Raw genomic sequence first — 24522 nt, forward strand, 5'->3', positions numbered from 1 at the left:
ATGGAGGCTACATAAATCCCTTAGCTGCTTTTCTAATGCAGACTCATAAGCTGCTTGGAGGACTTGGCACATGCAGTGTTGTAGCCATGTTGGCCCCTGGATATCAGAGCGACAAGGTGGGGGAGGGAATACCTTTTACTGGACCAACTTCTGCTCATGAGAGAGACAAGCTCACGGAAGCTACTAGATCGCACGCCCTGGTTCTCATGGGCGACTTTAATTTTCCTCATATCTGCTGGGAGAGCAATACAGCGGTGCATAGACAATCCAGGAAGTTTTTGGAAAGCGTAGGGGACAATTTCCTGGTGCAAGTCCTAGACCAGCCAACTAGGGGGGAGCTTTTCTTGACCTGCTGCTCACAAACCGGGAAGAATTAGTGGGGGAAGCAAAAGTGGATGGGAATTTGGGAGGCAGTGACCATGAGTTGGTTGAGTTCAGGATCCTGACGCAGGGAAGAAAGGTAAGCAGCAGGATACGGACCCTGGACTTCAGGAAAGCAGACTTCGACTCCCTCAGGGAACGGATGGGTAGGATCCCCTGGGGGACTAACATGCAGGGGAAAGGAGTCCAGGAGAGCTGGCTGTATTTCAAGGAATCCCTGTTGAGGTTACAGGGACAAACCATCCTGATGTGTCGAAAGAATAGTAAATATGGCGGGCGACCAGCTTGGCTTAACGGTGAAATCCTAGCAGATCTTAAGCATAAAAAAGAAGCTTACAAGAAGTGGAAGGTTGGACATATGACCAGGGAAGAGTATAAAAATATTGCTCGGGCATGTAGGAATGAAATTAGGAGGGCCAAATCGCACCTGGAGCTGCAGCTAGCCAGAGATGTCAAGAGTAACAAGAAGGGTTTCTTCAGGTATGTTGGCAACAAGAAGAAAGCCAAGGAAAGTGTGGGCCCCTTAATGAATGAGGGAGGCAACCTAGTGACGGAGGATGTGGAAAAAGCTAATGTACTCAATGCTTTTTTTGCCTCTGTCTTCACGAACAAGGTCAGCTCCCAGACTGCTGTGCTGGGCATCACAACATGGGGAATAGATGGCCAGCCCTCTGTGGAGAAAGAGGTGGTTAGGGACTATTTAGAAAAACTGGATGTGCACAAGTCCATGGGGCCGGATGAGTTGCATCCGAGAGTGCTAAAGGAACTGGCGGCTGTGATTGCAGAGCCATTGGCCATTATCTTTGAAAACTCGTGGCGAACGGGGGAAGTCCCAGATGACTGGAAAAAGGCTAATGTAGTGCCAATCTTTAAAAAAGGGAAGAAGGAGGATCCTGGGAACTACAGGCCAGTAAGCCTCACTTCAGTCCCCGGAAAAATCATGGAGCAGGTCCTCAAATAATCAATCCTGAAGCACTTGCATGAGAGGAAAGTGATCAGGAACAGTCAGCATGGATTCACCAAGGGAAGGTCAGGAAATTTCTTTTGTCTCTTTCTTTTAAATTTTTATGGGAAAACTTAATGACTCCCCCCCCGGCGATTTTTTCAGTAACAATTTTTGGGTTTTCATTTTCAAAAAAATCTTGGGTTTTGTAAAGCAACAAATATAAATTTTTAAACCCCCAAATGAAAACTTTAGCTGAAACTGTTTACTGTGGAGTCCCTTTGGCTTTGCCCCATTTGATAACTGAGGGCAGAATCTGCATTTGTGGCTCCACTTGGTCTGTGCAAATCCTTTGTTCCTTATTTTCCCAGAATCTATTTTCTCCCTCGCTTGTTTGCAAGTGCACAAGGAGGCTCTGCCCCCTCCTGAGCTGGCTTGAGAGTCAGCACTGACAGCAGCTTTGCAATTCAATTGGCGCCTCTGAATGCAGGCCCAGGCGTGGCCATGCTGAGCTGACAGATGACGTCCTTAAGTGCAGATGGCACTGCCAAGGCTCCCTCTGGAGAAAGTCCTAGTCGTGGTACAGAATTGGCTCGCTGCAGCTCGCCCATTAGGAAGAGGAGTTGGTAAGAGAGCTCATTTTGTCAGCAGAGATGGGGGTGGGGGGCGCTTAGCTAGTCCTGCATTTTCTGTAATCCTGGATGGCTGGAGGAGCCAGGCCAATGATGCATAATACCCAGGAGACTCCATCCAGCTCCTCTCCCCCAACCTTCATCTAACACAGATGGAATTGTCTTAGCGAAACAGCAGCAGAGAGGGAATCAAGGTCCCTGTCACTGACTAGCTCTGAGACCTTGGGCAAGTCACTATCTTGGCACAAATATGGCCATCATTGCAGTATCAGGGCATTCCCGGTGCCTCAGTTTACCTGTGCATCTTGAGCTGTCTGGCTGTGCCTTAGGGCTGGCTGGCTCTTTGTTGCTGTGATGGGGTGCTGGGCAATAAGGGGTTAAGGGATTATTTTGGGCTCAGCCAGCCCCACCCCGCCACACCTGCAGCAAATACTCCATCTGTTGAGGGAATTAAAAGGCCAGGAATTAGCTCATTTGCGTGGCAGAGCTGGAGGTGAGCAGATCTGCAGCCCACAGCTCCAGCAGCGCAGAGGGAAGCCTAACGGCTCTGACACAGCTGCCCAAAGGGGCTCTACCTGAGGGAAAGGAGGACCCACCCCAGAGACAACCAGAGAGGGAAGGATCCAGTGGACATGGGTCTCCTTGTGGTTTGGATCTCCCCATGAGGGGAAAGCCTTGGACTGAGCTGACCCCAGGGGGGTGGATGAGAGGAAGAGGCCCAGGGTGGACAGCCTTGGTTGCCAGACTTCCAGTAGCCCAAAGGGCCCTGGATCAGAGCTCAGTGGAGTAGGAGCGCCCGGGCTCCCCTCCCACAATCCCCTTGAATGTCAGGAGTTGCAGCCATGACCACACGGCCGCGCTCCCCAAGAGAGGAGCATTACAGTTGCCAACAGCAGTATTTTGTAACTGAGAGGAGGATCAGGTCCCATGGCTACAATGGTGTAAAACCCAGTGTGGTGTGACTCCACTGAGTCAGGCCTGTGGTGTTGCGATCTCGTGGTAGGGCCTGATTCCTGTGGCACATAGGTAAAGGACCCAATCTGTTCTCATAGTTATCCATGAGTGGTCACTTGATTCAGGTTAATAGAATTGCACCAGTGAGAAGAGAATCGGGCCCAAGAACTGTGTATAATGCCTGCTACCTTGGTGGGGGTGTGTGTGTGCGGTAGGAATGTTATGAGCCAATGGAGATCCATTCGGCAGAACAATAGCATGCAAATGGCAGCCTTTCTGCAGGTCTGGCTGCCAGCTGCATTGTTGTCCTTTGTCTGTGTTTGCATGCAATCCGCGGGGCGTCTGCAAGGAGATGGGCCAGGAGGGGAAGGCAGGAGCTCCGGGGGCGGCTGCATTGCAGAAACAAGTTTCCATTCCTCTTTTTTAGAAAGTTGCCTTTATTGCAGCAGTCAGAGACTACGTGCTACGGAGCTAGGAATAAATACAGAATCCATCAGCTTCTGCAAAAGGAAAAAGCACAGCACTGGCGGAGCACGCAGGCAGGTGGTGGAGATGGAAGTGGAAGTGCACCCAGCAGGCACTGGAGTCACTTGGATGGTGAAGCCAGGAAGGGCCGACTCATGCCAGGCACTGAGCTTGCCTTGCAGGATCGCAGCCCGTGGGTGCATTACCCTGCGACACTCCATCCTGCCAGGCGACAGAGGGATGCTGTCCCCCCACCACACCAGCTCTCTCCCTGCAGCTCCTGTCCATACCACGAGATTTCTCAGTGACTTCAACAGAGCAGCCTCCTTGCCAAGAGGCTGAACCTGCTCAGACGAGTAAACTCATGGGGCTACACCCCATAGGACTCCCTACACACAGAAGGAGTTTTCAGGATTCATCCCCAAAGTGGGATGGGGCTGAGTTCCAGCACCTCCCTCCAAATAGCGTCCTCAGTCTGGTCTGCAAGCTGGACCTGTTTTCCCAGAAAGAACTGGGCCAGGATGGGGGAGACACCACATGTCACCAGTGATGTTGGGTTTTGCTCCCCTACATCCACCGGGCTGTGTGCAAGTACTCAGAGAGGGGAGTAGCTCTCCAGGTGGGGGAGTCTGCAGCCAGGCACTCAGCACAGAATAGCCAGCTGGTGCCTTGGAGGGCAGAAAGCCCAACTCCTGGTAGGAGGAAGTGTTGCTCATCGGCTACCTCCAGTGGAAGCCGTAAAATGGGGGAGCATTATTCTTCCCCTCTCTGTCACCAAGTGAGCAGCCAGGCCAGGCTGCAGAGCAGCAATTAGCGTTGGCCATTCACTGAACAGAAAGTCTCCAGGGAGCCTGGTGGCTGACAAGACATGGCCCCAGAAGGGGCAAGAAGCAAACCACACTGCATGTGATCCAGCTCACAGGGGTAGGAGGACAGGAGGGCCTGAGTCCAGTCACAACATCTAGTGTCCTCTGGATCTTGAGTCCTTATGATGGATGGCTCATGTCTCAGCTGGATCTCTGGAAGGGGAGAACGGGCTCTTCGTACAACCAGAGCAATCCCTGTCCACGCCCTTCTCCCCATAGTGCACGGAGCAGATGTGCCCAAGGCAGCGATGTACCAGGCTGCTGCGCACACTTGTACAGAGAGTGAGCACAGCTGGCTGCTCCCCCTTGCTCAGACCAGAGACCCTGACATGTCCCAAGTTCGTTCATTTACAAAGCAACATGATCAGCCTGGAGTCCCTGAGCCAAGAAATACCAGTGGGGAACACCCCCTTTGCCTCTCCAAACGCCTGCAGACAGCGGCTCCTTGGTGCTCACAAAACCTGGACTTAGCAAGTCTGTTGCCACGTGAAATTCACCACATGCCAGCTGCCGTGGGCTGGGCTGGAGCCACACATGTGTGGGGCTGCCACCCTACCCGGCTTGTTGCCACATTGTCTCTGCACCCATTGCCCGTGGGACCTCCTGGCTGCCATTCAGACACTCCTACCATGGCGCTATTGCCCACAAAGGCACTGCAGCAAGCCCAAGGTCCCTGTGCTTCCACTGACCTCCTGGTGCAGTGAGGGGGAGGGTTTGGTGACATCCATCGCCAGCAATGGACTTCTCCCCTTGGGGCACCTAGCCAAGCCCAGCCTGGGTCTGGGGGAGGTGACAGGGCCCAGAACCAGGAATCTGCTGTCGGTATCAGTCCCAGAGCTGCGTGGGACTCTGGCCAAGTGCCTTCCCCTCTCTGTGCCTCAGTTTTCCCAGCTGTAACTGCAAATCGGGATGCTCTTGCTCTGTTGTCTGATGCGTTGAGATCAGTGACCATAGACTGGAAAGTCTCATCAGCCTCCTGCCCTTCTCAAAGCCCTGGTGACTCCGTGGGGGTCTATTTCCCTGCCTCAGGGTTCTCACCATTATGGAACTGATTCCCGGGGCCTGTCACAAACACACTCCTGCTGAAGGCACAGAGCCTTTGACCTGAGACGGGAGTAAGGGCATCAGGCCAGCACCAGATGGGCTCCAGGCAGCCTCAAGAGAACTACCTCAATGTTCAGCTTTGTGCCTGCTCCCCACCATTGTGCATAGCTCCCTGCTGCCCCTTGAGGATCTCCACAGACAGGGCCCGGCTTTGACGTCTCCTGTCCAGATCTGTCCTTCAACCGCTTGCCACAGCCCCAAGGCAAATCTGCAGGCTCCACGCCTCCCGGTGGCAGGACTTCCCCCAGCTAGCCTCCCTGCTGCTCTGGGTGCAGACCAGTGGCCCCGGCTCCTGGGCCAGCTATGGGCTTAGTGCCAATTGGGCTAGGTGCTACCACTAACTGGCTACAATGTGAGGCCTATGTCTTCAGTCATAGCAGCTGCTTTTGGGTGCCTGTTGTGAGCCCCTTTTGGCCTGTTCTTCCAGGCTCTAGCTGGTGTTAATGGGCACTGGTGTTGTTCGCTCAGTGCCCCTGGATATCAGGCCCAAGGGGCCCCCCAAAACAGAAGCCCCTGTTAGGAAAGTCTCGGTCTCAGACTCTCTATTGTTAGCTACTCGATCCAGATTCCTGGCCAAGGTCCCTACCTGTATGCACTGGAGCGCTTCCCGTCCCCCTTGGCTGCTGGGCCGGCTGGAGCTGATCACACTGACTACTCACTGTGTGTTGGCCACCCGGGTCACGTGCTCTAACTTCTGCCCCGTGTGGAGGAGATGCTATGATGGGATAACATGGTTTTGGTAATTAAATATTCATGGTAAATAGGCCCAATGGCCTGTGATGGGATATTAGATGGGGTGGGAGCTGAGTTACCCAGGAAAGAATTTTCTGTAGTATCTGGCTGGTGAATCTTGCCCATATGCTCAGGGTTCAGCTGATTGCCATATTTGGGGTGGGGAAGGAATTTTCCTCCAGGGCAGATTGGAAGAGGCCCGGGAGGTTTTTCACCTTCCTCTGTAGCATGGGGCACAGGTCACTTGCTGGAGGATTCTCTGCTCCTTGAAGTCTTTAAACCACGATTTGAAGACTTCAGTAGCACAGATATAGGTGTGAGGTCTTTTGCAGGAGCGGTGGGTGAGATTCTGTGGCCTGCGTTGTGCAGGAGGTCGGACTAGATGATCATGATGGTCCCTTCTGACCTAAATATCTACGAATCGTTAACAAGGAGCCCAGCCCGTCATGCTTCCTGGTATGGGCCTTCGGAGGACACAACGTCTGGAGCCTGTGAAAGTGCCCGTCGCTGCGGGGAGACCCAGTCGGGCTAGGCGATCCCAGCCCCTCCCATGGCCAGGGTACTTGCCAAGGCTGCCGCCTTCGGGCTGCCTCAGTACCACTAGCAGCGCCTGGCAAAATGCCACTGCCCAGGGAGTGTGTGAGCGCGTCCCTCCCGGGTGAGGCGTAGCGCCTGACAGGCCGCACTGGGCTGAGCACTGCCCCATCACCTGTCTGCCCCACCACGCACGGGGAGAGGCCATGGCACAAAGAACCAGGAGCTGCTGGTTCCTGGGGCTCTGCTCAGGCTGCCCCAGCTGGAGAGAGGAAATGGGACTCCTTGCTTATTGGCTGTCACCCGCCTCACACGCTCCTATCCTATCCTGACACACCTTGCCTATCCCCACCCTTTACTCTGATATCCCCCTCTCGCATCCCTTGTTCCTCTCCTCCAGCCCCCTCTGCCCTTGCCCACTGCACAGCTCAGGCGTTTGCCCGAGTCCAGGCAGCTGCAGGCGTTCCCCCAAGAGGTGACCTCCACCCGGGAGAGGGTGCGGGGAAACCTGAAGCACACCTCGCTCGCTGACAAGAGCCAAGGCACTTGTTCCAGAGCGAGGTGGAGGGAGGAACGTATGCCTCCGGAGCCGGGTACACGGTCACAGTCACAGATCTGTCCTGGCAACCCGCAGGTCAACACTCCACTCCGTAGGAAACAAGCTGCGCCAAGGGGCGCTGCCCACACTGCACGTGCACCGTGCTCAGTAACTGGCACTCACCTGATCCACCTGCAGCACCAGGGAGCTGTGCTCTGCTACCTATGTGTTGGGAGCAGTGCATTCTGGGAAAACCTGAGTTGCTATCCCACCACGCTTGAGCGGGGCAGAGCCCCATGGCATGCACAGAGCAGCACCAGCAACGTGTTCCGCAGTGTCATGCTACCCGTGACGCCAGGAGGACCAGCCAGCCTGGTTACACAGGTGCAGTGACTGTTCTGTCCACACAGGGCTCTGGGCAGGGAAGACCACAGGCAGCTGCCACAGGACCAAGCCATGATCACGGCTGACCATTATTCCCTGGTGCCAAACTGGCTTCAACAAGGACTGTGGCATACAGTGCCGGAGCAGGCTCCACCAGTGCTGGGCTGAGGGTCATGCACCTCAGCTGGCCTCTACCCATGGCAGATCTGGGGCCAGGCACCAGCCATGTCTGCCCCTAAGGCAGCCATCAGGGTGCGGAGCCAGGCTGGCTCCCGGGGTACTCCAATCCAGGCTCCTCTTGGCAGATTTTGCCCAAGCCAACGAACCTGGTGAAGGGGACAGCTGGGGGGGAGGGCCTCACACAAGAGGGAACTGGCCTGGGGGAGGGTGGCCCTCGTTGGGGTCATGCGCACACCCCATCCCTGCTCAGACACCCATGCCCTGTGCTGGGATCAGCTGAGGGAGCAGTTCTGCTGCCTTCTGCAGTGTGTGAGTCACTTGCCAGGGTTACCTGGGTGTACCTCAGTCATTTCCGCGCCATCAGCCCCTCCTGTGCTCTGCCTGGGGCACTGCCAACCCAGGCTCCAAATAGGGGAGACCTTTGGTCTCATTTCAGTTGCTGGATTCAGGCTCGGGTGCGGGATGGTGCTGGTGCCGGTGACATGCAGGCGGTCAGGCTTGATGACCTGGTGGCTCTATGACTTTACCTCTGGCAATCTGAGCCCTCTGCTCTCAGGGAGGCACAGGGCAAGGCTGCCTCAGCCTCCAGCTGCTGCTAAAAGGAACTGCAAGCCCAGCTGGCAAGCCCAGACTGCAGCCCACTATGCAAAACATGCTCATCTAACCCTCCCCCTTGTCCTTCCCCACCCTCTCCCCCTTAGCTGCACCTTGTCTTAAACCTAGACTGCAGCTCTCTGGGAAAGAGGCTGCCACCCACTTCTTTGCAGAGGGCCTAGCAGCACGGGATCCTGACCCCTTGGTGCCGGGGGCCCCTGAGTGCCAATGTAACACATACGAAGTGCAGATGCTGCCAGGTCACTAGCCCTGTGCAGGATGGCTCATGCTCTGTCCGTAGGAGCAAACCCAGCTAGGAGCTCACAGGTGAGCTGAGATACCAAGCAGCGGTTCAGCAGCAGCTCTGCTCCATGCCAGCAGGAGGCTCCAACAGCACAGGGTCCCACCTACATCCATCCTGGCAGAGTGCCCATGGCAATGCCGGGGTCATGCCAGGGATAGCCAGCTGGATGTCCACACTCAGCCCGAATCCTTGGGTTAGTCTGGAAGCTGACGCAGACAGGGAGGCAGGAATGCTGCATCCTCTCACACTGAAATACCAACAGTTCCATGGCCTCCCTCCATCCCCACAACCCCCCAGCCCCAGCCCTGCACCCTCCTGCACCCGGATAATGCCAGGAGGTCAGAGCTAGGAATGGCACAGCCCTGGAGCCTGCAGAAAGGAGTAGGTGGGAACTGTCTTAGCAGGGACTCTGGACTCAGCCTGCCGGCCAGGAGGCTCTATACAGCTCCAGGCTCCCTTCTCTGCTCCCTCCTAGATCCGGACGGTGTTTATGCGGAGTGGCTGCACATTCTTGCCATTGGCATGGCTCTGGCCAGGACTAAAGTATGAGCAGAGCTTGCCGGGGAACTTCTCCCGGAAGGTGTACAGCCACGACATGTCATCAGCATTGTAGAAGATCAGGAGGCCTTTGTCATAGTCCAAGAAGACGCCGACTTTCTCTAGCTTGCTCTTAACATTGAGCCGGGTCCAGGGCTGGGTGCAGGCGCTGTACTGGTTGCCGTCGTGCATGACGATGCAGTAAAAGCCGCGGCTGGGCTGGATCTGAATGCTCCCCTTGCGGGTGACAGCCTCGTGTGCCAGCCCGATCATCCACTGGGTCTTCTCTGAGACGATGACCTCCCAGTAGTGCACGCCGCTGCCGAAGGCCTCTGAGCCCAGCACCGACACTTCCACGTCAAAGCGCTTGGGTGAATCCTGCAGCGGCTGCGGGTGCAAGTTGCCGTAGGCCACGATGGTGCAGTCATCCGACAGGATGAGACGCTGGTGAGCTGTGACGGGGTCCAGCGTGAGGGCTTCTGGCACTGGGAAAGCAGAGGGACAGGAAGGGGCTCAGAACCTAGCCACACCCCACACGGCTAGTCAATTACAGGCAAAGCACTTGCTTATGCAACGGGAATGTAAATGCCCCCAAAATAGGGGCCTACAAACACCCACCCAGCCACCCCTCACACAGACAGCACTTCACAAAGAGCTGCAGGGACACCAGAGGGGGCTGTGCTGAGGGACGTGTGATGGGATCAGTCAGGTGGCTCGGCAGCCAGCCCCCTGTAACTCCCCATCTGCCCTTGTGCTCCGTGCAGGGACTGGTCCCACAGGCGGGGAAAGCTGTTGGAGGGACCTTCTTGCGGCCCTGTAGCACGGGAGAGGCAGTATAGCTAGCTAGGCTCTACCAGTGCCTCGGCTGCATTTAAAATCGCACCCGTGACACTGCTTAGCAATCCCTTTGGCACTGAAGCTTCCTTTAGGAGGAGGAAGATGCGAAGAGGTAGGGAGTGCTCTTGCCAGAGTACAGACCATATGCACAGATGTGCCAGGGCCTCGGAGATGGGGGCTGATGCTTTGGGGCCTTTCTGGGGGACCCCACACCACGGCTACATCTCTGAGAGCTCACCCAGTGGTGGGAGTTAGACACACAGATCAACGCCCTGGGTGAGCTGATCTGGGGTGGGATAACAAACACTCCAACCAGGTGTGTCACAGGGCTTGGCTCTGCTGGGCTCCCAGCTCGAGATGTACCCAGGCTAGCTCTGAGTGAGCGAGCACACTAAAAATAGATAGGTAGCCACGGTGGCACCAGAGGCCAGCCGCCCCACATACAACCTCCCTGAGACCCTAGGTGCGGACGCAGGGCGGCTAACCCTCCCCCATCTGTGCAGCTGTGGCTGCAGCGTTATTTGCGGCGTTCTAGCTCGATCAGAGCTAGCGTGGGTACGTCTCGAAATTACACTCCAGGGCCAGTGCAGATGTAGCCTCAATGTGGGATGCTCCAGCACAAGCAGCAGCTTCCTTGGTGTCTGTGGTGGGATCCCCCCAGCGAGCTACAGAGGGTGACAGCCCCTGCCCCAACCCTGCCTCAAGAAATCTTTGATGAGGATGGGTCTATGGATATAGGGGGAAAAGGGGAGAGTGGAGCCAGGAGGCCCAAGAGGGCAGGAATCTTGCTGCAAGGGGGAGTAGGGCACTGGAGAAGGAGAAGGTGGGGTGGCTGGTGGGAAGCACCAGAGCTCCCTGCCTGCTCCATCTAACAGACCTCCTGGGGTTTGGCAAGAGGGGCCCCACGCTGCTCGGAGCCACAGGGCAGGAGTACAAGGTCAGCTCCAGGCTGGCAGGAGCAGTAGATTCCTGGGGCGCCTTGCTGGGGGCCCCAGGATCCATAGAGACTCTGGCTCCCTCACAAGCTTTGGACAAGCAGTTCTCTCTTCCCACCACTGCCCAGCCCCCTAGCAAGGGGCTCCCTGTGGGGAAAGGCCCACAGCCTCCTCTATGGAAGCTCAGGTCCCCAGCGCTCACAAATGCCCCGCGCTGGGCTTGAAAGAGCTGATGCTGCCCAGCGATATTAATTAACACCATTGGTAACTTCACATTCATCAGTGAAAGGCTGGTGCCAGGCACTCGAGCTCAGTGAGGGGAGCCAGGCATGGTGATTTCATCCCTCTCCTTTCTTTTGGTTTTGCTGCAGAGTGGTAAACTCCACCCCCCACAGGCGCTTTTGGAATGGTGTGGAATGCCTCCATGATTAGACAGTCATAACTCAGGAAGCCCTTGTCCAAGTCACTTCAAAATTTGTAGACAAATTTGACCATGGCACCAGGTCTAACCTACCAATTCCGAGGCCAATCTGACTTATTTTGTGGATGGGGGAGGGGGCAGGGGGAGAAAACCTGGTCTAAAAGGGAAACCCCCAGGCACAATGGGCGGGCACCACTCGGAGCCTGGCTCTTTACAACCCAGATCCTGCCAGCCCATCAAAGGAGCTTGTGCCCACTGGGGCCGCAGCAGCGTGACAGCTCAAGTGGGGCTGCTGCTGTGCTGAGTGCAAAGAACAATGGCAGAGGTGGCACAGAGCAGTTTTAGCCGCATCCAGGCAAGTGTAATTGTACTCGGCAGACCTTATGCCCAGGCAGGACAGAGGGTGGGGCCCGAATAAACAAGAGCAGAAAGGCCAGCAGGCCGGGAGCAAGCTCTCTTACAGGTCACTGTGTCTCAGCAGAACACTCCATGCCCCAGGGGATGGATCGGCTAATTAATAAACATGGGTTGTGAATGTCTGTATCAGACACTGAGCTCAGTGACGAGAAACCCAGCTAGAAATGGAATTAACCCCCACCTCCCTGGATTAACCCCCCACTCCCCAGCCTGTCTCCAGGCCAGCTCCATCTGGGGCCGTATCCTTGCACTGCAGACCCCCAAGCTCCCGTTACCATAGCAGTGGGAGCAGCCCTGCGGAAAGGGCCTTTGTCAGCCTCTGATGCGTTCTCCCTTCTCCCAGGAACAGGAGCTGGTGTCTGGGCTGCACACTGGGGCATGCATGGCCCTGGCTGGGGGAACAGCAGCAGTGGTTGGGCGGGGAGGGGGGAGGGAAGGGGAGGGTGGTGCATAGGCTCTGGGCCCCGTCCCTGCAGGATCTCAGGACCCCCCAGACACAGGGTGTTCTCCCCAAGGCACTCTCACCCCCACTGCAGTCAATGGGTGCTTTGCTGCCTCGGTGCTCAGCCTTCTGCCCATTCGGATTTTGCCTGGGTCACGGAGCAGCCACATGCAACTACTGGAGGGGGCGGCATTTGAACCAGTGACCTGGAGGCAAAGGATTCTGTCCCCTCACCAGTCTGCCACTTGCACTCCCGCAGAGCCTTAGAACAGGAGAAACATCAAACCACACAGCTGGGGCCCCTTTGACAGAGGTCCATCATGGACATGCCAGGTGCTGGATCCCAGGCACTGCTGCCCAGCAGGCACTGGCATGTCACATACAGTCTGCTGCTGCTCGTCCCCAGCTGACGTGCTGAGTCCTGCAGCCCTGAATGCATCCGATGAAGTGAGCTGTAGCTCACGAAAGCTTATGCTCAAATAAATTGGTTAGTCTCTAAGGTGCCACAAGTACTCCTTTTCTTTCTGCAGCCCTGTGACTTCCAGTTCAGAATCTGGCCCTACGTGCAGGGTTTTCCTGCCGGCGTCAGACCACAATGCCCTGAGGAGGCCACCGCGGCCATCTGTCTGCAGTTTAATCCCTCCTATCACAAAGGCTGGGCCCAGCAGCCTGTATTTACCTAGCTAAGGCGACTCTCCCCACACGGCAGGATTTGCAGGGAGGATGAGCGTCACCGCCCCCAGACCAGTAGACTTGTGGATGCTCAGCACTTCTGATAATCATGCCAGAGGCCCCGGCTGCCACATTATGCCAGGAAAGGCCTGTAGTATGTTAGAGGGGCAGGCTGCTCTCCCTGGGCTGGGGAACCATACCTGGATGGATGTCCTGGAAGAGCGATTTCCAGATCGTGTACTGCAGGGGGCCCATGTATTTGGAGGTAGGAAAGTCTTCATACGTGAGGTTTGTTTCATGGATCTTTCCCTTGAGCCTGGTTGGAGAGTCAAGCTGGTTAGCACGGAGCCCTTGCAGTTCCCCTACTGCAATGTGGGGTTTGCTGGTGAGGAAGGGGAGAGGTTACAGGGGTAGGGGGTCAATTGAGTGAGGGCCTGGCCTAGAGGCAGGAGCTCTGGAAGGAGCATAGGGCACTGCCTCTTGGGTCACAGCCACGTGGGCCCTGGGGTGCATACACCATGGGAGCGCTGAGTGAGGCCAGTCGGTATGCACACCCTGGCAGTGTCCCGTTGGTGCCAGGGTGGGTTTGGGGAGCTGCTCTGGACTAGAAAGGTCCTGTCCTCACCTACTAAACCCTTCCGTGGGGGTGGGGCTAAGCAGGCCTTCAGGATGATCAGGGACTAGGAATGGATGGGAGGGAGCCATAACAGGAAGGGCTTTGTCCTGGGCTGGGCCAGTCTGGGCTGGGTGCTGACGAAAGGGAAAAGCTGTTGTCCAGGGAGATGCACTGAGACAGTGCTGGGCTGCAAAGGCCATATGCACCCCTCTGAGAGCCAGGTGATGCCCCCCTCCCCCAGTACCTCTCCGAGAGCGAGGCGATGCCAGCCAGGAAGGCATGCCTGTCCATCTCAGCCAGCCGCTCCTGCAGGATCTGGCTGCCCTCCTGCACTTTGCGCAGCTGCTGGCTGTAGCGCTGGATCTTCTGCTCGATGTCGGTCAGAGTCCTGGCGGTGTCGGCCTCCAGCTCCTCCAGCATGGCCTTCTGGCGCTCACGCAGGAGCCGGTGCAGCCGCTCAAAGGCCTCCCCAATGGTGGCTCGCAGGCTCTTGGCAGAGGACTGCACAGGACAGACAAGCAGAGAAGAGTCACAACAGAGCCACACACCACCCTCATTCCTTCCCGACAGCACCACCCCACTCTGCCAGAGCCCCCCACGCCTGACCCACAGCCCGCCCGGCCCTGAGCTCCCCACACCCCGCTCTGCCAGAGCCCCCCACGCCTGACCCACAGCCCGCCCGGCCCTGAGCTCCCCACACCCCGCTCTGCCAGAGCCCCCCACGCCTCCCCCACAGCCCGCCCGGCCCTGAGCTCCCCACACCCCGCTCTGCCAGAGCCCCCCACGCCTGACCCACAGCCCGCCCGGCCCTGAGCTCCCCACACCCAGCTCTGCCAGAGCCCCCCACGCCTGACCCACAGCCCGCCCGGCCCTGAGCTCCCCACACCCCGCTCTGCCAGAGCCCCCCACGCCTGACCCACAGCCCGCCCGGCCCTGAGCTCCCCACACCCAGCTCTGCCACTGCCCCCCACGCCTCCCCCACAGCCCGCCCGGCCCTGAGCTCCCCACACCCAGCTCTGCCAGGGCCCCTGGCTCCAGACGTGCAGCCCTTCCACTCTATTTTCAGGGCTCATCTCTCTCATTCCAAATTCGAGACGTGCTCTGCAGACTGGCTGGGTTCTGAAAGTTCGGCTCCAGGAACTGCCCAGTAGCTCAGACTCAACAATTACCGAGCTCTCCTGGAGTGGAATCTATGAATCATCTCTACAGGTTTGCTGAGACCCCTTCTCCAGACCTGTATCCCCAGAAGTATTCCAGCCCTGGGCTCCCCACACACCTCCCTGCTCTGGCCATTACGCCCTCACTATAGCACCCAGCCTTGCTCTCTGGCAGTGCCAGGCACTGACGCTGCGCCCTGCGTCTTCATGGCACTACGCCTAGTCACTCTGCAAGGCTGGTCAGTGTTACAGCTGGGGAGCCCCTGGCACCTCACCCCACAGTTGACTCAGTCTCTCCTCCCTACAGCACCCAGCACCGCTGACCTTCCCCCTCCCTCCCAGTTGCTCGCCTGTGGAAAGAACGTTAAGGCTATTTAACAGCACCTTCGCTGCCCTTAACTCCCAGCTTACTTCCCTTCACCACACACCACTCCACTCCTCCCTCCTGTGGAATCATGCTGTCCTCACCCCTGAGAGCAACCTCAGCCTGCCTCCAACACCCATGTGACACTTTGCTCCAGAATCCACTATTTCAGAATCACACTGCTACTGCAAACCCTGTTAATGAGATTTTTTTCCCAAGGGACACAGTCAGCTTGAAATCTAGTTGGTTTAAAATGGGAGGGTCAGGTGTGTTTGCCTCCCTCCCCTTGTGCAATCACATTTCCCCATTGTTTAAAAAAAAATGTTCTCTCCCCTATCACTGTCAAAAGATCCTTGCAGACTGGGGGGGGATGGGTGGAGTGACTTACTGAGGACACCCAGGAGAAGCAGTGAAACTGACTATAAAAGAGAAAGAGGGGAACTGACTATACACCCACACGTTTTCCAAAGAGCTGTTTCCACTTAGGATGCTCAGGGACTCGGCATGCTGGGTGCAGGGCACTTTTGCCAGCCCAGCCATAAGTGTCAGAACGGGGGCTGCTGGAAGCAAAGTGCTTGTGCAAACTCGGACCTCATCCAATGGGAGCTGAGGTCTTTGGAACATCTGGCCCCAGCTGTAAGGGCTGAGCCCTTGGAAATCTTGCTTGGGGCTCTTTGGAAAATCTGGCCCAGCGTGCTATCAGATGTAGGAATTCTGGTGATTTATTACTGGTATTGTGAGAGCACCTGGCCAGGACCCCATGGCTCTAGTGCTGCACAAACACAGAACAAAGAGATGGCCCCTGCTCCCCGGAGCTCACAGTCCAAGTCCGAGACAAGAGACAGCAGATGGACGAGACAATACTGGCCAGCACATTGGGCTGTGGACCTAGTTGCCTAACTACTGCCAAGCTCTTGTAAGCATCTCAGCAAAGGAGTTTTGAGACGGGATGGGCCGACCATGTGACTTGTAAGCACAGGGCACAACGTTTTCAGGTACAGCATGGTTTTCAAGTGAGGCTGTTCCTGTTAATTCAGGCCCAACATTTTGATGTAATAGAAAAGGGCTCTTAGGAGACATAATTCTGACTAGGAATAGGGCTATGTTTTATTTTTAATTTCAATGAAAACAAACGGCTTTTTCAGCATGGCCAACTCTTGTAATTTTATTGCAAGTCCAGTGATACTTGCAGGTTTTCTTAAAGCTCCTGCAATCATGTGACTAAGTGAGACTCTCAGCTTTCATTTAAAGGAAGTAAGGAAGGCTGGATCCACAAAGGTCTTGGGCACTGTGATGCCAAACATCATGGCGCCAAAGTTTTAAAGGTGCCTAGAAAATCTCAGGAACAATACTGGGATCCATAACACTGAATCTGCTGCTTAGGCTCCCTATACAGTGAACGGAGAGAGCCAGGTGTCCTAGACTGTGATCCACAAACTGGGGCAACACAGTCATTCCTCTACCTAACTTGCACGCAGGGCTCAGTCTGGCAGGCGTTTCAGAGGCTGCCTAGATCACACAAAACAGATGGAGGAGGAGGAGGAAAAAAGAGAGGCCCACCCTATAGGCTTTAGCCCAGTGGTTCAGGTACTCGCTCAGGCTGTGGGAGATGCTTGGGTCATGTCCCCTCTCGGGGAGAAGGAATCTGAACAGGGATCTGCCACCTTTCAATGAGGGCTAGGGGCTATTCTGAGTGGGGTCTCCCTCAACTTCTCCTGTTGAAGTAGTTCCAGTTTAATTGAATAATTTAGTATTATTTGGGCCAGAAAAAGAGTGAGAATAATAGAAATGTCAGGCTGGAAGGGACCTTGAGAAGTCATCTAGTCCAGCAACCTACACTGAGACAGGACCAAGTAAACCTAGACCATCCTTGAGAGGGGTTTATCCAACCTGCTCTTAAAAACCTCCAATGACGGGGATTCCATAACCTCTCTGGGAAGCCTGTTCCAGCATTTAACTACCAATATACTTAGAAAGGTTTCAGAGTAACAGCCGTGTTAGTCTGTATTCGCAAAAAGAAAAGGAGTACCTGTGGCACCTTAGAGACTAACCAATTTATTTGAGCATAAGCTTTCGTGAGCTACAGCTCACTTCTTCGGATGCAACCGATGAAGTGAGCTGTAGCTCACGAAAGCTTATGTTCAAATAAATTTGTTAGTCTCTAAGGTGCTACAGGTCCTCCTTTTCTTTATACTCAGAAAGTTTTCCCTAATATCTAACCTGACTCTCCCTTGCTGCAGATTAAGATCATCACTTTTTGTCCTACTTTCAGTGGACATGGAGAACAATTGAACCCCATCCTCTTTATAACAGCCCTTAACATATTTGGTGACTGTTATCAGGTCCCCCCTCTGTCATCTTTCCTCAAGACTAAACGATCCCAGTTCTTTTTTTAACTTTTCCTCATAGGTCAGGTTTTCTAAACCATTTCTCATTTTTGTTGCTCTCCTCTGGACTCCCTTCAATATCTTCACATCTGTAAATACAGCCCACAATGATATCAGCCTTTTCACAACAGCATCACACTGTTGACTCATATTCAATTTGTGATCCACTCTAATCCCCAAATCCTTTCCATCAGTACAACCACCGTGCCAGTTATTCCACATTTTGTAGTTGTACATTTGATTTTTCTTTCCTAAATGCAGTACTTTGCACTTATCTTTATTAAATTTCATCTTGTTGATTTCAGATCAACTCATCACTTTGTCAAGGTCATTTTGAATTCTAATCCTGTCCTCCAAAGTGCTTGCAATTGCTCCCAGCTTGGTGTCATCTCCAAATTTTATAAGCATACTCTCTGCTCCATTAACCAGGTCATTAATGAAAATATTGCATAGTACCAGACTAAGGACTGACCCTTGCAGGAGCCCACTATATGTGCCCCTCTCCACGGTTTAATAGCAAACCATTGATAACAGCTCTTTGAGTACGTTCTTTCAACCAGCTGTGCACCCACCTTATAGTGGCCTAATCTCATCTCGGCCACAATTCCCTAGTTTTCTTAAGAGAGCGTCCTGTGGGACTGTGTCAAAAATCACTTTAAGAACATAAGAATGGCCGTACTGGGTCAGACCAAAGGTCCATCTAGCCCAGTACCCTGTCTGCCAACAGTGGCCAATGCCAGGTGCTCCAGAAGGAACAGGTAACCATCAAGTGATCCATCCCATTGCCAATTCCCAGCTTCTGGCAAACAGAGGCTAGGGACACCCTCCCTGCTCATCCTGGCTAATAGTAATTGATGGACCTACCCTCCATGAACTTACCTAGTTTTTTTTTAACCCTGTTATAGCCTTAGCCTTCACAACATCCTCTGGCAAGGAGTTCCACAGGTGGATGGTGCATTGTGTGAAAAAATACTTCCTTTTGTTTGTTTTAAACCTACCGCATATTAATTTCATTTGGTGACCCCTAGTTCTTGTGTCATGAGAAGGAGTAAATAACATTTCCCTATGTTGCCAAGAAGCCCAATGGCATTTTGGGATGTATGGGGCATTGCCAGCAGATCGAGGGACGTGATCGTTCCCCTCTATTCGACATTGGTGAGGCCTCATCTGGAGTAGTGTGTCCAGTTTTGGGCCCCACACAACAAGAAGGATGATTTTCTTTCTCTACACCAGTTATGATTTTATAGACCTCTATCATATCCTCCAGTCATCTCTTTTCCAAGATGAAAAGTCCCAGTCTTATTAATCTCTCCTCATATTGCAGCCGTTCCATACCCCTAATAATTTTTGTTGCCCTTTTCTGAACCTTTTCCAATTGCAATATGTCATTTTTAAGATGGGACGACCACATCTGCACACAGTATTCAAGATGTGGGCATACCATGGATTTATATAGAGGCAATATGGTATTTTCTGTCTTACTATTTATCCCTTTCTTAATGATTCCCAATGTTCTGTTTGCTTTTTTGACTGCTGCTGCACATTGAGTGGATGTTTTCAGAGAACTCTCCACAATGACTCCAAGATCTCTTTCTGAGTGGTAACAGCTAACTTAGACCCCATCATTTTATACGTATAGTTGGGATTATGTTTTCCAATGTGCATTACTTTGCATTTATCAACATTGAATTTAATCTGCCATTTTGTTGCCCAGTCACCCAGTTTTGAGGAATCCTTTTGCAGCTCTTCGCAGTCTGCCTGGGACTTAACTATCTTGAGAAGTTTTGTATCATCTGAAAATTTTGCCACCTCACTGTTTACCCCTTTTTCCAGATCATTTATGAATATGTTGAATAGGACTGGGCCCAGTATAGACCCCTGGGGACACCACTATTTACCTCTCTACATTCTAAAAACTGACCATTTATTAATACCCTTTGTTTCCTATCTTTTCACCAGCTACCGATCCATGAGAGGACTTTCCCTCTTATCCCATGACAGCTTCCTTTGCCTAAGAGCCCTTGGTGAGGGACCTTGTCAAAGGCTTTCTGAAAGACCAAGTATACTATATCCACTGGATCACTCTTGACAACATGCTTGTTGACCCCCTCAAAGAATTCTAGTAGATTGGTGAGGCATCATTGCCCTTTCCAAAACCATACTGACTCTTCACCAACAAATTATGTTCAGCTATGTGTCTGACAATTTTGTTCTTTACTATAGTTTCAACCAGTTTGCCCGGCACTGAAGTCAGGTTTACCAGCCTGTAATTGCCGGCATCGCCTCTGGAGTCCTTTTTAAAAATTGGCATCACATTAGCTACCCTCCAGTCATCGGGTACAGAAGCTGATTTAAATGATAGGTTACAGACTACAGTTTGCAGTTCTGCAATTTCACATTTGAGTTCCTTCAGAACTCTTGGGTGAATGCCATCTGGTCCTGGTGACTTATTACAGTTTAGTTTATCAATTTGTTCCAAAACCTTCTCTAATGACACCTCAGTCCGGGACAGTTCCTCAGATTTGTCATCTAAAAAGAATGGCTCGGGTTTGGGAATCTCCCTCACATCTTCAGCTGTGAAGGCCGATGCAAAGAATTCATTTAGTTTCTCCAAAATGGCGTTATCATCCTTGAGCGTCCTGCTAAAACATCTCGATCGTCCAGTGGCCCCACTAACTGTTTAGCAGGCTTCCTGCTTCTGATGTACTTCAAAAAAATTTGCTATTACTTTCTGAGTCTTTGGCTAGCTGTCCTTCAAATTCTTTTTTGGCCTTCCTAATTGTATTTTTACACTTCATTTGCCAGTGTTTATGCTCCTTTCTATTTTCCTCACTAGGATTTAACTTCCACTTTTAAAGGATGCCTTTTTGCCTCTCACTGTTTCTTTTACTTTGTTGTTTAGCCATGGTGGCACTTTTTTGGTTCTCTATGTTTTTTTAATTTGGGGTATACACTTAAGTTGAGCCTCTATCATGGTGTGTTTAAAAATTTTCCATGCAGCTTTCAGGGATTTCACTTTTGGTGCCATACCTTTTAATTTCTGTTTAACTAGCTTCCTCATTTTTGTGTAGCTCCCCTTTCTGAAATTAAATGCTACAGTGCTGTGCTGCTCTGGTGTTTTTACCGCCACAAGGATTTTAAATTTAATTATGTTACAGTCACTATTACCAAGCTGTCCAGCTATATTCACCACTTGAACCAGATCCTGTTCTCCACTTAGGCCTAAATCATAGAATATCAGGGTTGGAAGGGACCTCAGGAGGTCATCTAGTCCAACCCCCTGCTCAAAGCAGGACCAAGCCTCATCTAAATCATCCCAGCCAGGGCTTTGTCAAGCCTGACCTTAAAAACCTCAAAGGAAGGAGATTCCACCACCTCCCTAGGTAACCCATTCCATTGCTTCACCACCCTCCTAGTGAAAAAGTTTTTCCTAATATCCAACCTAAACTTCCCCCACTGCAACTTGAGACCATTACTCCTCGTTCTGTCATCTGCTACCACTGAGAACAGTCTAGATCCATCCTCTTTGGAACCCCCTTTCAGGTAGTTGAAAGCAGTTATCAAATCCCCCCTCATTCTTCTCTTCCACAGACTAAACAATCCCAGTTCCCTCAGCCTCTCCTCATAACTCATGTGTTCCAGTCCCCTCATCATTTTTGTTGCCCTCTGCTGGACTCTCTCCAATTTGTCCACATCCTTCTTGTAGAGTGGGGCCCAAAACTGGACACAGGACTCCAGATGAGGCATCACCAATGCCAGATAGAGGGAAATGATCACGTCCCTCGATCTGCTGGCAATGCTCCTACTTATACAGCTCAAAATGCTGTTAGCCTTCTTGGTAACAAGGGCACACTGTTGACTCATATCCAGCTTCTCGTCCACTGTAACCCCTAGGTCCTTTTCTGCAGAACTGCTGCCTAGCCATTCGGTCCGTAGTCTGTAGCAGGGCATGGGATTCTTCCATCCTAAGTGCAGGACTCTGCACTTGTCCTTGTTGAACCTCATCAGATTTCTTTTGGCCCAATCCTCTAATGTGTCTACGTTCCTCTGTATCCTATCCCTACCCTCCAGTGTATCTACCTCTCCTTCCAGTTTAGTGTCATCTGCAAACTTGCTGAGGGTGCAATCCACGCCATCCTCCAGATTATTAATGAAGATATTGAACAAAATCAAGAATTGCCTCTCCTCTTGTGGGTTCGAAGACTAGCTGCTCCAAGAAGCAGTCATTTAAGGTGTCAAGAAACTTTATCTCTTCATCCCATCCTGAGGTGACATGTACCCAGTCAATATGGGATAGTTGAAATCCCCCATTATTATTGAGGTTTTTTATTTTAATAGCCTCTCTAATCTCCCTGAGCATTTCACAGTCATTATCACCATCCTGGTCAGGGTGGTCAGTAACATATCTCTACTGCTATATTCTTATTATTAGAGCATGGCATTACTATCTATAGAGATTCTGTGGAACATGTGGATTCATTTAAGATTTTTATTTCATTTGATTCTACATTTTCTTTCACAGATAGTGCCACTCCCCCCGCGCCCCCCCCCCCAACGACCTGTTCTGTCCTTCCGATATATTTTGTACCCTGGAATAATTGTCCCGTTGATTGTCCTCACTCACCAGGTTTCTGTGATACCTATTATGTCAATATCCTCCTTTAACACAACGCACTCTAGTTCACCCATCTTATTATTTAAACTTCTAGCATTTGTGTACAAGCACTTTAAAAAATGGAAACTTTTTGCTGTCTGCCATTACATGATGTAATTGAATGAGACTCTTTTTCATCTATGATTCTATGATTTGACTGTTTCTCATCAGATCCTACCTGTATTTTATCATCTTTCATCCTCTCCTCCTTACTAGAATCTCCATTAATCGATCCTCCCCTAAGAGGTGTTTCTGTCCGAACCACATGCTCTTCCGCACCTGTCAGCTTTCCCGCAGCCCTTAGTTTAAAAACTGTTCTACGACCTTTTTAAAGTGAAGTGCCAGCAATCTGGTTCCATTTCGGTTTAGGTGGAGCCTATCCTTCCTGTATAGGTTCCCCCTTTCCCAAAAGTCTACCCAGTTCCTAATAAATCTAAACCCCTCCTCCCTACACCATCGTCTCATTCACGCATTGAGACCCTGCAGTTCCACCTGGCCCTGCACGTGGAACTGGAAGCATTTCAGAGAATGCTACCATGGAGGTCCTGGACTTCAATCTCTTACCTACACCAGCCTAAATTCGGTCCCCAGGACGTCTCTCCTATCCTTCCCTATGTCATTGGTACCTACATGTACAACAACCACCGGCTCCTCCCGAGCATTACACAGAAGTCTATCTAGATGTCTTGAGAGATCTGCAACCTTCACACCAGGCAGGCAAGTCACCCTGCGGTTCTCCTGCTCATCGCAAACCCAGCTATCTGTGTTTCTAATGATCGAATCCCCCATAACTAACACCTGTCTCTTCCTAACTATACCTATCTCTTCCTTTATAGTCCAATAGTTTGCACACACACGTGAAAGGGATCAGATCTCTGTTTAAATCCCTTCTCCTCATTAGACATAGAGAGTACTTGAACTGAGGGTCTCCCACATCCCAGGTAAGTGCCCCAACCACTGGGTTAAAGGGACATCTTCCACCACCTTATCGGAAGTTAGGCGGCCTCTGAGCATGCCTACCAGAGCAGGCCCCTCAGAAGAGTTGGGTGGCCGAATGCCTATCTTCCCCCAGTTCATGAAGTTCTCTGGAGCTCGGATGGAAGATCAGCCCCTAGATGTCCAGCAGTGTGCATGGTTGGAGGCAGAAACATTGGCACCTAAGGAACTTTTGCTGCAGAAACGTAAGTGAGTTTACCCTACAGAGTTAGGTGGTAGCCAAGGGGAGTTCTGTGATCCCAGAGTGGCACCTAGAAACTGGACTTAGGTGGCTAAGTACCTTTGGGGATCAAGCCCTAAGTTTCTAGTCCTCCTGGTTTATTAGAAAAGCTTAAAAAGGGGACCCCTAAAGGTTCAAGAAACAGAAAGCAAAAGAAAAAGTACCTCAGTGTTATTTATTATTGTTTACAATTTTATAATAAGTATTTATTAATAGTTTATTTCATTTCAGGAATTGTAAGTCTATCATGCATTTTTAGGGCCTGGCTCATGATTTTAGGAAGCAGGGGTCTGGCAATACCAAACTGTCCTGGAATTTAGGGAAGGAAACAAGATCAGAAACAAGAAATGAAACTGACTAGAAACAAAATGAAATTGACAAGTCTCCTTGCAGTACAAAATGTGAAGGCTAGATTGTACAATCAGTGAAAAGTAAATCCAAGGTTTACAGTTCTTTCCGCTTCCACAATCTGAGGCATTTTAGGGCAGCCCTGCAAAAATCATCTTTTTAAATATGATTTTTTTTATCTTGATAGGGTAATTTTAAGCAAAGGAAACTGAATATCTGAAATGGGATATTGGATGGCGTAATTCTCTGAATTCAGAATATCTCCAAATGATCTGATTTAAACCACACATTCCATTTTAATTTCCTCTCTGGTGCAGGCCTTTGTATAAAAAAAATATCATGGCACATTACACTGTCCTGTCTCAGCAACAATCCCAGTTCTGCTGACCTCCCATCATCTAACGGTAATTTACAGTTCATAGAATCATAGAATATCAGGGTTGGAAGGGACCTCAGGAGGTCATCTAGTCCAACCCCCTGCTCAAAGCAGGACCAATCCCCAACTAAACCATCCCAGCCAGGGCTTTGTCAAGCCTGACCTTAAAAACTTCTAAGGAAGGAGATTCTACCACCTCCCTAGGTAACGCATTCCAGTGTTTCACCACCCTCCTAGTGAAAAAGTTTTTCCTAATATCCAACCTAAACCTCCCCCACTGCAACTTGAGACCATTACTCCTTGTCCTGTCCTCTTCTACCACTGAGAATAGTCTAGAACCATCCTCTCTGGAACCACCTCTCAGGTAGTTGAAAGCAGCTATCAAATCCCCCCTCATTCTTCTCTTCTGCAGACTAAACAATCCCAGTTCCCTCAGCCTCTCCTCATAAGTCATGTGTTCCAGACCCCTAATCATTTTTGTTGGCCTTCACTGGACTCTCTCCAATTTATCCACATCCTTCTTATAGTGTGG

At 51.9% G+C, this 24522-nt stretch overlaps 1 protein-coding gene across 2 annotated transcripts in view; it reads right to left on the reverse strand.

Annotated features, from left to right (window-relative positions):
• Positions 1-3287: 3287 nt before the first annotated feature.
• TRIM62 (tripartite motif containing 62) overlaps positions 3288-24522 on the reverse strand; it is a 44564-nt gene continuing 23329 nt past the window's right edge. The window contains exons 3-5 of one of the 2 annotated variants that reach the window (XM_073316465.1): positions 13733-13989; positions 13073-13254; positions 3288-9633 (exon numbers count right to left, since the gene is read on the reverse strand). In XM_073316465.1, the coding sequence (XP_073172566.1) occupies positions 9083-9633; positions 13073-13254; positions 13733-13989 (990 nt within the window). In that variant the 3' untranslated portion in view covers positions 3288-9082. The remainder of the gene's footprint in view (positions 9634-13072; positions 13255-13732; positions 13990-24522) is intronic. The other variant, XM_073316466.1, reaches the window with a different exon arrangement.

Source organism: Lepidochelys kempii, chromosome 18 (genome assembly GCF_965140265.1).
Source record: "Lepidochelys kempii isolate rLepKem1 chromosome 18, rLepKem1.hap2, whole genome shotgun sequence".
In the NCBI taxonomy this organism is placed as follows: Eukaryota; Metazoa; Chordata; order Testudines; family Cheloniidae; genus Lepidochelys; species Lepidochelys kempii.